The sequence below is a fragment of the Semicossyphus pulcher genome, unplaced genomic scaffold (assembly GCF_022749685.1).
Source record: "Semicossyphus pulcher isolate SPU_LCO1_2020_fin unplaced genomic scaffold, fSemPul1.0.p SCAF_18, whole genome shotgun sequence".
NCBI lineage: Eukaryota > Metazoa > Chordata > Actinopteri > Labriformes > Labridae > Semicossyphus > Semicossyphus pulcher.
The window spans coordinates 20,716,236-20,732,320 of record NW_027211691.1 but is presented as its reverse complement, the minus strand read 5'-3'; the positions used below and the strand labels follow the sequence as shown (position 1 = coordinate 20,732,320).

Here is a 16,085-nt window from a genome sequence, read left to right as displayed (position 1 = left end):
GGTCTGGAAGCAGTTAAACCACAATTTGTTATTTTTTCCACTTAGGCTGCATCTTAAACAAACAAAATTAAGCAATTCTAATAGTGAGCTTTAGAGGTGTTAGGGAATTGTGTTGCCTTTGGAAGGAACCAGGTTGCTGTTTCCTCCTCTTTCTAGTCTTCGTGCTAAGCTAAGCTAACCTTCTCCTTGTGCAACAGGCAAAAAAATCTGCAAAACAATTTCCAAACCATCAAAAAAAAAGAGATGGGTTTGGGTTTCAAGTGTTGACAGCTGCAACCCGAAGACTTACATAACACACAGATCTCGAAAAGGTGACTTTCAATATACAGAATCTGATTTGCTTTGTTTTATGGAAAGAAGGAAAACAGATGACACTTGATAGTCATAAAATATATTTATTCAACTAGTAAAACGTCCACTTCCAAAATAGAATGACAACAACGCATACTCATGGGACGGCCCTAACAATGATCGGCATAAGGCGATTTGCTTTAATTAATAACAATCTTTCTGGAAATACATTGCTTTAACAATAACTCAATGCATATAGGGTCTTTGTTAATTATTCCCCTATACATAGCCTGACACCCGGCTGACACTATAATCTGGTCTGTTGGCAGGTTCAGTCCTTCCTTGGTTTCCTTGGCAGAGAAATTTCGTCCTTGGCTTTGTGCATTAGCCACTATGGCCTCGCCCACAAGGCGACTGTGCGTTTTAAGCTTTAGCACTTGACACACTGTTTTTCAAAACAACACATTAAGGGACTTTCCTTACACGTCACATTTCATTTTGAAGACAGGGATCATTCCTCTCTATTGCTGTTTGTTTTCTCAGGAAAATGCAGATGACCTTTTGGTTACAAAACACAATTTAGGAATCACTTAAGACTAATTTTGCATAAGCGGTCAGGCTAAAAAAAATCCATAATAATAATAAAAACACAACATGGGATGACAACATGAAAGATTTGAAGATTACACTGTAAAAACAGAGAAATAAGCCATTGTCATAATGCTCAGTACAAGCAAAACCCTGTCCTCATGTCCTTGGTTGCTCTACAATGAATTCAAATCAATATGCAGGTCAGTGCCTATAGGCATCACGTCTGCATGAGGCTGTGCGTGTGACGTTGTGTGTGTGTGTGTGCCAGAGGGGGATTTTCTGAGCCAATCGGTTGTGATGGAGGCGGATGCAGCGTTTCATTAAGCTGCTGTGATGCAGAGGCTGGCAGTCGCTCAGAGATTAGAAACAGACTGGCAGCGGGAGTGTGTGCATCTTTTTATCTGCACCTTACCCTCCTCACAGATGGTTATATCCTCCCCCTGCCCACTAGGCCAGCCTCTGCTTCCTGCTGGCTCAGGAGCACCATTTTGACTATAAGTCATCTTCATTTTCCATGTGGGGTTGTTGTAGCACACACTGTTGTAATGCCTCTTAAAAAAGCTGGCACCAGATGCCAAATCTGAGTTAATGTATCACAGCCACCGTGAAGTGTTTGTCTAATAAAATAAATTATGACAGGGCTTATTTACTGGCTTACAACACACATACAAACAGAAATGCAAATCCTGCAAAGCTGCGTCTCACAGTTATACTGCCCAGCGTAAAAAGCAACGGGCCGCAGGAATTTAATTTCTTTTCAAGATTGGACGGAGAGAGATATGTGTGCTTTGTGGCTCACTGCTACAGAGGTAACTCCAGGCGTTTGACTATAGGTTGGGGGAAGGGAGAGGGCAACAGGGCAGAAAGGGCAAAAGAGGGGGAGGGGGTTTTACTTAAAGGAAGCACGGACAGGGCGACCCTTGAGCGGCTGGGGAGGGCGGTAGTTGTCCACCATGCAGCACTCGGGCTCGCCCTCAGCGGAGAAGAGCAGGCCGCGGAATTTGGCCATCTGTGAAAAGAGAGAAGACGGTCGTGTTAGTCTCTCTCCGGCTGACCTGCTGCGACTGTCACTCACAAAACACATCAAGTTTGGCCAATGAGTCACTGACTTAAGTTTAGCTGATGTATTGTTGATACCTAAAAGATTAGATAAGCACTTTTGCAGATAATCAGATGAGAAAATCAATACCACTCTCTCTGTCTGTGCACCAAATATGAAGCTAATGCCAGCAGCTGGTTAGCTTAGCTTAGGTTGTATGGTTTACAGCCTAAGCCCCTAAAACAAACAAGATATAACATTTTAATTTGTGAGCTTCAGAGTTGCTAGTAGCCAGATTTGTTACCATTGGACAAGCTATGCTAGCTGCTTCCTAACATTTCAAACAGTTTACAGCCTCAGCTACGCAAACTGGCTGTAAACGGTAGGAAGCAGCTAGCATAGCCTGTCCAACTGAAACAAAATCGGCCTGCAACTCCTGAACTCCTGATCCTAATTTTAATTTGTAGCTTGCTAGTTTAATCTGTACAAAAGCAAAAGTTTTAGGCTAAGTTTAAGCTAACTGGCTGCTGGGGTGTAGCATAAAATTTAGCATGCAGACTTGAGAGTGCTATCTAGCTTCTTATCTAACTTTCGGGCATGAAGGCAATTGTGTCAATTCTATCAAAAATGTTGAATCCATTTTTTAAGTAAAAGTAGCAAACCAGAGTCTATTACCCATAAAAGTCTGCCATTTTAAAATTGACTATATTGACGATAATGCGTCAAATTTTATAAGCTAAATGTGTTTAGTACAAAAAGTTTCTCGGCTGGGTCTTTGTGGTGAGGTAAAACAGTTTGTTTGTTTTTTGTACAAATTAATAGAGATATAAATGTTTATAATTGAGCTTTCAAGGTGTCGGTAGGTGGATTTTGCTAGAGCTAGATGTTTCCCCCTGTTTAAAGTCTCTATGCTATAGTAAGCTAACCGTCTGCTGGTGTTAGCTTTATATTAACCGTACAGGCATGAGAGAGTATTTCACAAACTATTTCTTTAAGTCAGGCAGAGCAGGTCGGCGGCTACAGGATGGTCACAGATGATTTGTTATTAACTCTAGCTCTTGACTTAGTCCCTGGTGGTTACTATTTACTACTGGGACAAAATAATCCAGCCTGTTTGTTTGTCCTCTTACACTTAGCTGATCCCTAAACATTAACTGATGGCACTTATTACTTGGTGGTTTCCTTTTCATGAATCGCTTCCATGTCATTATCTCCCTGACTGGCCTTATATGGCACAAAGTCTAAAGGTTATGTCAACACCTCTCACATGTTTACCCCTGAGAGACCTACACGCTGCCATGACATAAACATTTGACCACGCTGTGTTCATTTTCACATGGCCTAAAGACTCCAACCGCGAGGACAAACCTGCCTGACGAGGCTGTTTGTTAGAAGTCAAATATCCATTTCAGTGGCAGGATTATCTGTAATTTTAGAGGTAAACACTCAACAAATGCAGGTATGTCTACTGTGGTCACACTGTTATCACACACTGAAGCTATCTCTTCATACAGTGAAAGTAACGCATGCGTGGGACGAACATTTCCTGTTACCTCCGCACATACTGACACTGAAACGCTGTGGTGAGGCAACCTCCCCAGCATCTATGTGAATTCCTGTTTGCTCTCGATCTCTCGTGTCTTTTTTTAACATTTTGAAGTGAACAGGCTCTTGTATTGCCTTTCCTCTCATCACAGAGGCTTCTTCTTCTCCTTGCAGCCCCACAGCTAATCTGAACAATTAAGCCCTTGATTTAGATCGTAGTATAAGAGAGGATTTGCAGACAGGGCTATTCTAGACTTTGGGCACGCAGCCAATCCCTCTGCTATTACTGAATGGGCTCTGTGAGTTGCCATACCTGCTCAGGGCTGACAGTGATTGCCTCCTTGCAGACGATCCAGGTGACACTCTCCAGCAGAGGGGGCGTGGTCAGAGAGCCGTCATAGGTCCAGTAGTCGAGGCAGCCAGGGAGCAAGGTCGCAGGGTCGAAGCCGGCGAAGGTGGTCTGCTTGCCCTGAAAACAATTGAGTAAGTTTAGAGCAGATCTGTCACATATATCATCATAAATAATTAAATAGAATTATAAGAATGTGTTTTATATAGACATACTTTGGCCTTGATGGCATCAAATGCGTCAAGAACCTTCTGGAGACTGGCATTTTTTGCACCACACTGTAATACAATAAACACATGTTTCACATAAGTGACATCATCATCTGCAAACGGTATCACCCATTACTGTAACTTAACTACCATAAAATTCAGTGTGTAAGACGTACTTTTAATACTTTTTTTTAATCTAAAAAGTGGGCTGCGTCCTATAGCGGTGCGACCAATATAACGGTATAAAATGCAGAGAGAGGTATGTTATTGTGTTACGGTATTTTACCCAGACGATGGCGCTATCCGGTTGTTACGAGGTGACGTCACATCTCCGCGTTAAACTGTTGCCGGGTCTGAGCAGCTACAGCGTCTCCTATTTACAATATGCCGCAGTGCTGTTTTGTGTTTTCCTCGCTGTGTTAAGCTAACTTGATTGTTGCTGACGCTTCGTCAAGGACATGCACCGTCATGATCGCCATTGCAGCCGCCACTCGCACGACAATCGACTTTACCATAGGCTGCCAGTTACCGCTAGCTACAGCACAGGTAGCTAGCAGGATTGCAAACTCGACATAGTGCAAAGAGATGGTAGGCTGTAATTTGTGTACAGAAAACCTTTTCCTCTCCGGGATACACCCAAAAACAAATTGTATTCAGGTGCGACTTATATTCTGGATTTTACCATATGTATGAGTCTGGTTTAATGCTTTAATCTTCACTACTGACCTTCAGGAACACTCCAACAACAGCGAGCCCATCAGGCTGGCTGGCAGCCTCACCAAAACTTGGGTATTTGGTATTCCAGTGGACCAGATGCAGCTGGGAATAAAAGACACAAGTATTAAAAGCTCAGGATGCTGTAAGACAACAACTTCTCCAAACATTAAGGGAACTTTTATTTCTTTTTTTTTATGCTTGTATTTAATGGGAAGTGAGACATACATTTTCTCACAGACAGGAGAAACCTTCTCTGACCTTAAATGGTCTGAAGCCAGTATCTGCTCCAACAGTTACAAACATTAGTTTAGTAGATAGTCTTTATGATATAGTTATAAGAGTTGGCCTCTTCCTAGAAGAACATACCAACATTTTTTGATGATTCATCCTGCACACGGGCGTTAGCTTACTTTGCTTCCAAAGAAACGCATCACATGTTTGAGCCCCTCCCCTGTGACCCTCATGACCTGTGGGCTAGTTAGCAGTTATTGGTTTTTAATTTGCTAGGCTCAGGAATGAAGGTGTTTGAGTACAACCGGGTGTTTGTTTACTGTTTATTTATTTGGTTTGTTATTTGCTTTTATATCGATAGTGAGTTCATATTTTTGGTTACAATAAATAATTATGTAAATAATGACTGCATATATTCGATATGAATATATTAGTAATACATTTTGTATTAAAACTATATATAGGTAAGTTTAAGTAAATGGTTATTGAGGTTTATATATAAGGAAGCATGAAAATAATTGAGAAATGACTTATGGAGAGGGGGTGGGATTAAATAAGTTTGTACTTCTTCCCACTCCGGACGTGTATACAGAGTCATCAAGTGTTTGACAATCTGAGCGTTATGCTTACTGTTTGTGTTATTATTGTTTTCTGTGTGACCTTCTTTTTTACATGTTCGAAATAAATTTAATCCAATCCAGCATCCGTACCTCAGCAGGATACTTGGTCCCGGCCACGGTGTGCTCAGAGCCCCTGTCGTCGGAAGCTCCCCAGTGGAAATGAAACTGCTTGAGCCTGTAGGTCCCTGAGATTGGTCCGTCTTTCAGAGCTGCACAACAGACACACACACACACACACACATCAGTTCATCACAGACAGAGCGTGGGCAGTGCTGTGGTCAGCCACTGTGAGTTTTAACTTGCCTCAGCTGTGCAACATTGTTAAAAATGAAGTATAAAACACAAGGGACAGGTTCACAAGGGTGAGTAAGATGGGAGTGTTTACACGCAGACACTCGTGTCACTAGGACAGACTTCCTTTTTCATGGAAGCAGGCTAAGTTCCTGTTATGTAAGACAGCAAAGTTGAGTGTCAATCAGTCTGAAGCGATGTCCAGGTATTGTTAACATCAACCCTCCTTTCAATGTTACATAACGGATCTATTTGCAGGACAGAAAGTTGTTGAAACAGTAGCAGATAATCCTGTATATTGTTCTATTTCTGGTGCGGTGTTACGAAATGCTGACACACACACACACACACACACACTCTCCTTACAGCATATTTGTTTCTACACAGTCGGCTTTAAAAGATAAGAAGGTGCAGAACTGGTCTCAAGTAATCTAAGGATATGTGGGTCTTAAAGGGATTACTTAATAAATTGAAATACAGAGGATGTGATATTAATCTTTTCCATTGTGCTCACATGGTGCATGACATGATGTATGACTATGACACGCAGACTTAGCCTGTCCTTTATTTAGAAGGGCAGGGTGGAAAATATGTACAGTAAAATATGAAGGAAGAATAAAGAGGCTCTAAATCATCGAGTTCACATTGTTAGAAAAAGTGATTTTGTTTTTCTGTTTATCACGATGTGTGTCCACGAGAAATAATCCTTAGTCGATTATGTAATCTTCATGATCTCTTTTCGGATCAGTGAGATGATGGCCGATCCGAAATCCTCAAAACACAAAAGAAGCACGAGCGGCTCTCTCTCTTTCTGAAATTGCAAAATGCAATGAAACAAAAATGCAGCCTCCATCTTTGTTATGGGGGGGGGGACATCTTGTGCTTTACATGTTAACTTGTTCCCAGGCTCAATTAACACACTAATAATCAACTCCGCCAGGGTTTGTTTGCAGAATGAGCTTCGGTTTTTTGCGCTCTTGACCTCCCTGGCAGCAGAAAAGAGCTGGCGTGGGAAAGGTTTAACAGGGGTTACATTACCAATTCAATTAGTATGTGCATTCTTTGTGCTGCTCTTCTGAATGGAGCCCCTGCAGCCTACGCACCAAAATGTGTCTCATGATAAAAATGGAAGTAAAAACACCCAAATATCATAGAGAAATACATTTTATTATATCATTTGGGTGTTTTCTAGTTTAATTTCCAAATTAAAATAAACTCTTTGTTCATCTATTTGATCTCAGAAGCCTGAAACTGGGGCACATGATTAATGCATCTATAAATATTAACATAATATTATCTATAGGCTTGTCAAGGCTGATTCAACACAAAGCTGCATGCATTAAACCTTAATGCACATCTTGGAGGTTACTGCATCCTGCAGCTTCAGGACCCTGATCTCTTTGTCTGCAAGCCTATGAGCCATATAATCTTACAGCGCATCTATCATCCACACACATTTCAGAATTGTAAATAAAGGAAAACAGTATTTTCTCCAGGTCAAGCTGCAGATATTACGGTTTATATTTCATCATGTTGATATCAAGCCGTGTTGGCTCCCCTGAGCGTCTGCATTCATACAATATTAATGTCACACTAACTTGAGCTGTCGCAGTCATCTGCGAAGGTCACTTGGAAGGAATGTCCGTTGTTGAGAATATCGAGGCAGTTGGAGGGGTCGTACTTCAGGTTGAGCGGCTTCAGCCCGGCGTCGAAGGATGCTGCGCCAGGGACGATGTCAATGGGAGACTGGCGGGGTCCATTGGCAATAGGGAAGTCCCCGGCCCATTTGTCGGGTCCTAGAAATAATATAATAATAAAATGTGATTATTAGAAAATAAGTCATTGGATCTGTTTTTAATGAAGCAAAATGCTAATTTGGGGGTGATGTGATTTAAACGCGCGTAAAAAGCCCCAAAATGCGCATAATTAAAAAATCTCTGCAGTGACCCGTGCTCCCATTCATTCTGCACATTCACTGCTGGTATGACTGGTTTCAACATTCCTCTCTGAAATGTCACCCCTACATATAAGCATGTGTACGTGCAATTAGCGCCTCACCGTTGTCTGCTGCGTATCCCCAAGCGTGAGACATTCTTACAGTGTGGATCTATGAGTGTCTGTAATTCCCTCTAAAGCGAGTCGTCCCCCAGTGCAAAAGCAGCCAGTGCCCTCCACCTGACAGCTGCAGAGCTTATATAGGGTCCCCTGTGAGCGGTGTGTCTGTCAGGCTGTTGTTGGCCACATGATGTCCGCGCAATGACCGGGAGGAGTTTAGATGCGCCGCAGCGCTGCAACACTGTGGATCAATGAGTCTCTCCCTCTCCTTCTCTCTCGCTCGCTCACTCTCTCTCTCTCTCTCTCTCTCTCTCTCTCTCTCTCTAATTCTCTCTCTGCTGCGGTAAAGTCTTTATTTACAAGCGTCCGTTTGATGAGCTGAGTGGTTCCATGATCAACGCGCCGAGCGCTTCTCTACCTTTCAGTTAACGGGTTCAACTCGCCTGACATGTCAGGAAGTAACGGAATTACGCGACAGCATGCAGCCTAGTGTCACCTTCAAACCGAAAGCTGTGACACAGAAAGAATCGCCAAGGACATATAGAGTAGAACCACCATATAAAAACTGAAATTTATCGTGTTGGCCTTGAGAAATAAAGTTAAAATCAAATCTCAACTGTTAGCCTACTTTTTTGGATAACAGGTGTTTGAAAGAAAAGCAGATCAGTGTGAAATGAACAAAAATATGAGCAACAATTGAAATAATGTAACAATAAATACCCTGATAAAAGATCAAATATTAAAGAGGTTTAAGGAACACTGGACAGGACCTCAAGTTTGATCCTCCAAACTATTAGAGCCTGCAAGTTTGATTATTACATGTTTAATTTCTAACACATATATTTGGAACAAGAACGTTTGGGTAGGACAGGAGAGTTTTATCTGACTAGTGCTTGCACAGTTCAACAAGAGAGATAACCACCAACTGAAGGCCTGCTGTACATGATTTGTCTATCAGTGACGGGGCTGCAGCAGGCATGCATGTCTGAGGTGCTTGTAAGGTGTGAGTGTCCTGTGACACAATGAAGCACCAAATTACTGAAAGGAAAAAAAGCAATCTAAATATTATTAAAATGCCACATTTTCTATAAAAAGTATATGAAATATTCATGATTTGAAGAGGTGTTTGCAAATGGAAGTAATTCCAATGGAAACGGCGGTTTGTGCTTCTAAAATTCAACATGAGAAAAAATAGACCTAAATATCCATGTCTCTTCCCAGTGGTTTAATTGCATCCTAGTGAAAGAAAGAAAGCTCAGTTTTGAGAAAATCAGACACCTGTAAAGAACTCAGCTTTTGTGGTGTTACGTCGCCACCTGCTGTTGATGAAGGAAACTACAAGACTTGCGTTTAAAGACCATTGCAGTTAAGTGCGTCTGTTGTTTGTTTTCATTCAAAAAATGAAAGGCAAACAAACATAACAAATAGGGAATGGGGGATTTTGATTCCATCTTTTTTCAATAAAGTGAATATAACATAAAGAGTATTTTAGTATTGTCAATACAATGTCGTTAGGAGTTTAAAATCTATAATAAAATGTACCTACCGTGAATTTCAACAGAAGAGTCACGGGGTCATCCAGCACAAATTGTTTGCCAATAAAAGTCTGTGGCACTCCTCGCCATTATTAGATTTGATTAAAAAAAAAATATAGACGTTTTTAGAAAATTATTTGCATAAGATTGTTGGTGCTTTTATTTGGATGGATGAAACGGAAGTACTGTTTTTACCATATCCGGTTAGTTTAGCGCTACTCCCCTCACTAAAAATGAAATATTAACGGTATAGTTTGGCCTTGTGACATTGAATTGAACACCACCACGTTTACGGTTGTATTTATGTAGAATGAGGCAACCAAGCAACGACCAGCCAACGTCTACAAGCTGTATCTGGACATTTTAAAAGAACCTAAACCATTTACTTTCGTCCTCTTTCAAAATAATGGCGTTTTATGTGGATGAATTCCAGCAGTGGACGCAACAACGAGAAATTATTCGCTTAACAAAGTAAAACGCCTATTATTTAGCCTGCGTTTTAATTTCCGCGGTTTGTTGCTTCTTGTTACAGCGCAGAACTTTAATTAGCCGCTAAAAACGTAATTCTCAAATGACACACTTCACTACTGGTGGGAGTCAACAGCTGTCGCGCACTGATGACGTAGTTGAAAACGCACATTTGTAGTAGCACATGAGGATATCAACACCAACTTATCGCTCCTCTACTACGGTAAATCTTTGTGGTTTATTTGTTGAATCCTTTCTGAAATAATACCAAGTTATATAATTAATAAAGTATATTAGAAAATAAAATAACTGACGAACGTAGCCTCACGTGTATAATAACACACTGGCAGACAGCTAGCTGACAACGACATTTGGGACTTCTTTTAGTTGATTTATTGTTTACCTAGAGATATGGATAAAGTTTAAGAGTCATGTTTAGGTTTCTCCAACAGGCAGGCTAGGTGCTTGACGTATGTTAACATGTAGTGAGTAGTAGGACTCATATATCCCCTATGAACAGCAACATTTCACGTCTCAGACCAAAACAAACTGAATGCAAAGATAAACAGAAGACACACAGTTATTGAGTTATTAGTTAGCGGTGTAAGTTCTCTATATTTGTGTTATATTTTATTAGTGGTATGCAGGTGTTGTATTTCTTTGAAGCATAGCCTATATCACTAAGCATTAACATTTCATGTAGAAGCTCTCAGAACCAAACAGTCACGGAATTTAAATGAGAGATGCTCAGGTAAACTGCAGGTAGAGGACAAAATAACAGCAATATCCAACAGTATAGTGCAATATAATATTCCTGCACACCATGGTATATGTGTAGTGTTTAATGGTAATTGTTTTGTGTCAGTAGTTTGTGTTGCTGTACTGGATTGAACATATAGTTTCAGGAGGTTAGTGCTGTAAGTCCTCTGTATTTGTCATATTTTATTTGCGGCATGCAGATGTTGTATTTCTTTAAAGCGTATAACTTTATTTTATTTTGGAGGCGCTTTTCATTTTTGGGGTTTTCCACCCACCCTCTAAATAGCTGCAAGACAAAAACTGAAACAATGTGAGGAGGTTTGTTTTTGTTAATGGTGCAACCATTAAGAAGTAAAAGCCTTGACACTGTGTTGCAAGGAGGTCTACTGCAAAATTGTAAAATGATTGATTGGTATGTGGCTTCAATTTCGTCGCATTTAGAATCAGTTTGATTGTGGTTATGAACACGATATGCGTGAATACTGGTGTGCTGAAGCTTGATATCCCTGTCCTCTGATGGTGAATAATCGACTGTCCATTATCAAGGAAACTTTCTGGACTTTATTCCTCCAGCAGAGCAAATACAGTGAACATGGGGAATGTATTAGGTAGTATGGTATCTGAAAGATAAAATAAGAAACAATAAATTAACATCAAAAGTACAAATATTGCATAGAGAAGGGCTAGGGGGTTATGTGGAACAGTCCAAGTCGCAGCAGGAGCGTGGAGGGGGTTTACACAATTCTGTTTGTTTATAGATCTACTGAACCTGTTCAGGTTTAATGACTTGTGTTCTCAAAGAGTGAGCTTTTTGGTGTTAACAAAGGTGAAACTAATCAAATTTAGAGAGCAGTGAGCCTGGACAATCAATGCAGAAACTACCACTTTAAAGCAGGCAAACAGCAGTTTTAAGTATCCAGTGAAAAGGATAAAACAGAACCTGTGGAATAGAAATTATATTTCTCCAGGCAGCCTTTCCTTTCTGATTTTTTTTCCTCTCCCTAGGTATCATGGGGAAGAATAAACAAAAAGGGAAAAAACAGAAGAATGTCTTTCAAGTTGCAAACAAGCACTTGAAAAACAAGAACAAAGCGAAACCCGTCACAACAACACTCAAACACGTAAGATCTCTTTTCTGTTGTTGTTGTTGTTGTTTTCGTACACAACGTTTTTATTCTCCTATGTTTGAAGTTCTGTTGCACCTGTTCTTGTATAATTTGTGGCTGTACAGATCAATGCATTGAAAAACGAGAAGGTGGAGAACCTCAATCAAATCTTCACAGAAGTCCAGAGGGATGTTACGAGCGTTTCAAAGTCTGTTGCTCCTGAACCAAAGAAACAAACACAGGTAGAGGGGTCGACTCTGGACATTCAAGACTCTTGTTTATAATACAACACTTTGTGTCTTTCAAAATACTGAATATAGATTTTTCTTTCTTCTCAGGTTGTCAGAGATCCTCCAAAGGAATCTGTTAACATGGACAATGCTGCTCAACTCTTCTCTCAGCTATAATGGACGGTGACTGTTAGGACAAACACAGTGATGTACTGTATGTCTCTCCATAATGGACTCAAGAAAGTTGGTTTACCTACAATTCATTCTGACATTTCTTTCCAAAATGAGGAGTGCAGCTGAGTAAACATTTGGAAGAAGTAATTATTATTGCATGATGGTAAAAACCAATTTTGTGTGCTGTCAGTTTGAATGTAGTTTCAGGAACTAAGGATATTTTCTATTGTTATATATGAATATTTTGTGTAGCAATATTGGCTTTCTCTTATGCTGTAACTAATGTTCATTTTGAATTTATCTACTGGTTATATTCTTCATGAATTAATTAAATCGTGAAAAGTGGACATTATAATTTCTAAGAACCCAAGGTGACATCTTTGAGTTGTCCTAGCAACCGTATAAAACCCCCAAAATATTCTGTTAACTGTCACATGACAAAGACCATCTGCAAAACCTTTGAGCAAATGGAAATAAGTAGATCAAATTGTCTTAAAAAACTGTTTTAAATTGATAATCTTGAAGATTTTCATTTAAATAAATGTCTGTTAAGTCTCTATCTATCACTGAATGAGGTAACACGATGGTGATTGAGCCTATGGCCCACTGATGAAAGCCTTTGCATTTGCAGTATTACACACTGGGTGTCTGGTGCGACTTTTGCAGAAGAAATCACAAGCGGCGCCCAGTTAGTGACACGTTTTCCATCAGCCAGCAGTGGTTGGTCGCTCAGAGAGGGTAGGCGGAGCTAAGCGGCTGCTTTTCGGGTCTCTGCAAGTGTTGCGAGTAAACAGTAATCTACTATGGCTGAACAAAAAAGAAAAGATGGATGACTACAGATACAACTTCAAATATAAGTGAAAATCCAAAGAAATTTGACACTCAAATGAAGGCAAACAGTCTAAAAAGGAAAGCGACCGTCAGCGAGGAAAATCAAGAGTTACAACGTCACACATGCAACACTGTCAGGATACCTGGGAAGTGTGCTCCTGCAATTACCGTTTATCTCCATAGGTGCCGCCAAAGAGAACAAAACTCTCTTGAAGACTACAACTTTACCTAAACAGTGTTTGTGTGGAGGTCCCTTTGGGGTTCTTTATCTTGAATCTGTGTGCAATTAAAGGCAAATCTTCAAAAAGATTATACAACCATGTGCACTTTATCACCCTCTGTGAGTCTTGTTTTGGCAGTTCAAAGTTTTCCCACCTTTTTACACTTTCATGCCTCAGATTTACTGGAAATGAAGTCACAAAGGAGATCACTGCTTCTGCTGTGTGAACGGATGAAAGTGTTTCCTTCACAGAGTTTTGGATCTTGTGTAAATCATTAAAATTTCATGTAGAAGTCGTCAGAACAAAACAATCACCCAATTTAAATGAGAGATGCTCAGGCATGCTCCTGCATAACGTGGTAGGCCTTTATCTGTAGTATTTAGTGTTAATCTGTAGTTTGTGTTGCTGTACTGGACTGAACATACTGTCAGGTGTTTCTGGTGTTGAGTCCCTGTATGAAAGAGCTCTATTTGACCACTTCACACCATCATTCCTGTTAGGAGTGCACCTGAAGATGAAGTATAGATTTTCTGGCTCCATCTCTAAGCAGTGGGCTGTTATCAGTATGCTGTGGCTTCCTCATCCTCCTGTAGCAGCTTGACATCAGAGGTCATAGGTGTACCGGAGCCCGGCTGATTGCTTGTCTCCACCGCGACCTCTGGCTGAGTTAGTTGGTCAATAAATCCAGAGCAAGGTGAAAGCAGGTCTGAGGCAGGTAAACAAGCCGACACAGAGCTGTGTGGACATAAATAAGCTATGTATGGGATTTTAAAGGTTCAGTAGAGATCGTCGTACCCTGCTGAAGAACTGAAAAGCTAGAATGATTTTTTAAGGCCACTTGGGGACAAACAAGATAAACAAGCTTCAAACTCATATTAGCATCTTTATGTTGATATTATGATGAGTTGAGTTATGATTCATTTTGAGTGATGTTTATGTCAACTTGGTACTTTCAGAGCTAAATAAAGTTAAAAAAAAAATAACAACGGCCTGGGAAACACTTAAAAAGTTTTGACCTAGTGTTGTTGGTCTCTTCCATCTACTGATGTAAAGTATTTGTCTCTTTAGTTGCCAAATGCCTCGCTATGGTAACCAGCTATAGGCTATATTTTTTATAAACCTTGTTAAGACTTTTACTTCCTCCAAAAAATGACTGTATAGATGGACGACGCGTCTCCATCTGCTCTCATTCTACAAAATTGATGCCAAAATAACCCCCGTGATGGGCGCTGCCATCTTGCGATGGTGATATCATTTGGACGCCAGAGCTGCGCAGTAGAGATCGACGTACCCGCCGTAGCCACTTCCGCTAACCAAAACACACGCTTAAATTACCAGGGGGAAAAAACCAACAAAGCTCGCGCACACCGGCATGTTTAACAGCAGAACAGCTTCTCTGTGTTGGTCTGAGGTTAACGTTCACAGGTATGGAAACTTCAATGACTGTAGTGATTGTTTTAGTTACGTCTCCTCTCGCCATTCGTCCTCTACTCTGCTAATCTGGAACTGATCGGCTGCAGGAGCCGGATTTGTCAACAGAGCTGTCAATCATCCTTTTTACAGCATCAAATAACTAATAAAACTAAACTTGTCAGAAAAATTAACACTTGGACTTAAATCAGCATGATAAGAACTAACTATAATGACAGAAACCATGTTTGAGAAATTTTTTTTTGCTGTGTATTTTGATTTTATAGTTTGACTCATGTCCCATCTGTTAACATGGAGGAGGCGGGCTTTATCACCTATACTGATGCCAGTCAGCAGGGGGCGATAGAGAGGTTTCGGCTTCACTGTAATGGTCTATGCTCTGGTCAAAGTTTGATCGTCTTCTTGCCAAAAAACCCCCACCAACTATCCCTATAATGTCACATCTGGTCTGGTTAGTTTAAGGCACAAAAAACTCCATCACCGATCACCACCCAGTATAGACGTTTTAGTCTTTCTGCCACGTCAATAACAGCATCCAATATTGCTGCGGAATGAGAGTTAGTTGAAAACCCTGTGCATGTAATACAGATGCTAAAGGTTAATTTGTGTGATTGTACGAGACGCCAAGGGTGTTGTTATTTCAAGAAATGAGAACAGGCCGTCCTGTAAGTGATGATTGTAAGCCACAAAACCAAAACAATGAGCAGAAAGATGCTTAAAAGCTGCGGCTTTAAACATGTACATTTGCAACTGTGAAACCAGATGCTGCTTAAAAAGGGCAGCAAACCCCTTTTGGCACCAATAAAAGCAGAATCACAGGAAGTCTCAACAAATAGGACAGATCTGCTCTTAAATGCATTCGATCAACAGCTTCAGGGCAGAAACAGTTATTCCTCATGCAGAGGAAAAAGGTTTTCAGTGTGGAACGACCGGCGAGGAAAGTGTAGCAGATGCAGCGTTAAGGTGTCAGGTGCTCCCCGCTGCGATCCAGATGGCTGCACCACCGCGCAGGCGGTGGGGTTGCACCCGTACACACCCCGGGGAGACAAATATCATGCCAGAACACACACGCATTAAATTTCCAATGTAATCTACATGGGCTGGTAGGGGGTGGTTAGAAGTGTGGGTAAATAGCGAGGGCGTCTTTGTGTGTTTTTGGTCATTTCTTTGTTGCTTCCAGAGTTCAGCTCGCTGCTTTTAAACATATTCTCAAAATGTAGAAACATCGATTATAGAAGCAGACAGACCGCGCTAATGAAGCTGCATTTTTAAACAGAGAATTTATTTAGATTCATAATTAAAAGTCGAGAGAAATCAACTCCCACATTCTTGTGATTGAACCTGCGTTGTCATTTGCTTAATTGAACGCAATCAAAAGTGACATTTTAGACA

At 40.7% G+C, this 16,085-nt stretch overlaps 2 protein-coding genes across 2 annotated transcripts; one reads left to right on the top strand and one right to left on the bottom strand.

The window, feature by feature from the left end:
• Nucleotides 1-379: 379 nt before the first annotated feature.
• On the bottom strand, nt 380-8,141 carry LOC138595595 (carbonic anhydrase 1). The gene is made up of 7 exons (XM_069666909.1): nt 7,942-8,141; nt 7,482-7,679; nt 5,683-5,801; nt 4,751-4,843; nt 4,031-4,093; nt 3,780-3,935; nt 380-1,891 (listed from the first exon to the last, which is right to left on the bottom strand). Exons 1-7 carry the CDS (start codon nt 7,973-7,975, stop codon nt 1,772-1,774), a joined length of 783 nt encoding a protein of 260 aa, XP_069523010.1. The 5' UTR covers nt 7,976-8,141; the 3' UTR covers nt 380-1,771.
• A 1,971-nt stretch (nt 8,142-10,112) lies between these two features.
• On the top strand, nt 10,113-13,327 carry LOC138596097 (ribosomal biogenesis factor-like). Its single transcript, XM_069667696.1, has 4 exons — nt 10,113-10,164; nt 11,706-11,821; nt 11,932-12,048; nt 12,145-13,327. Exons 2-4 carry the CDS (start codon nt 11,711-11,713, stop codon nt 12,211-12,213), a joined length of 297 nt encoding a protein of 98 aa, XP_069523797.1. The 5' UTR covers nt 10,113-10,164; nt 11,706-11,710; the 3' UTR covers nt 12,214-13,327.
• The last annotated feature ends 2,758 nt before the right edge of the window (nt 13,328-16,085 follow it).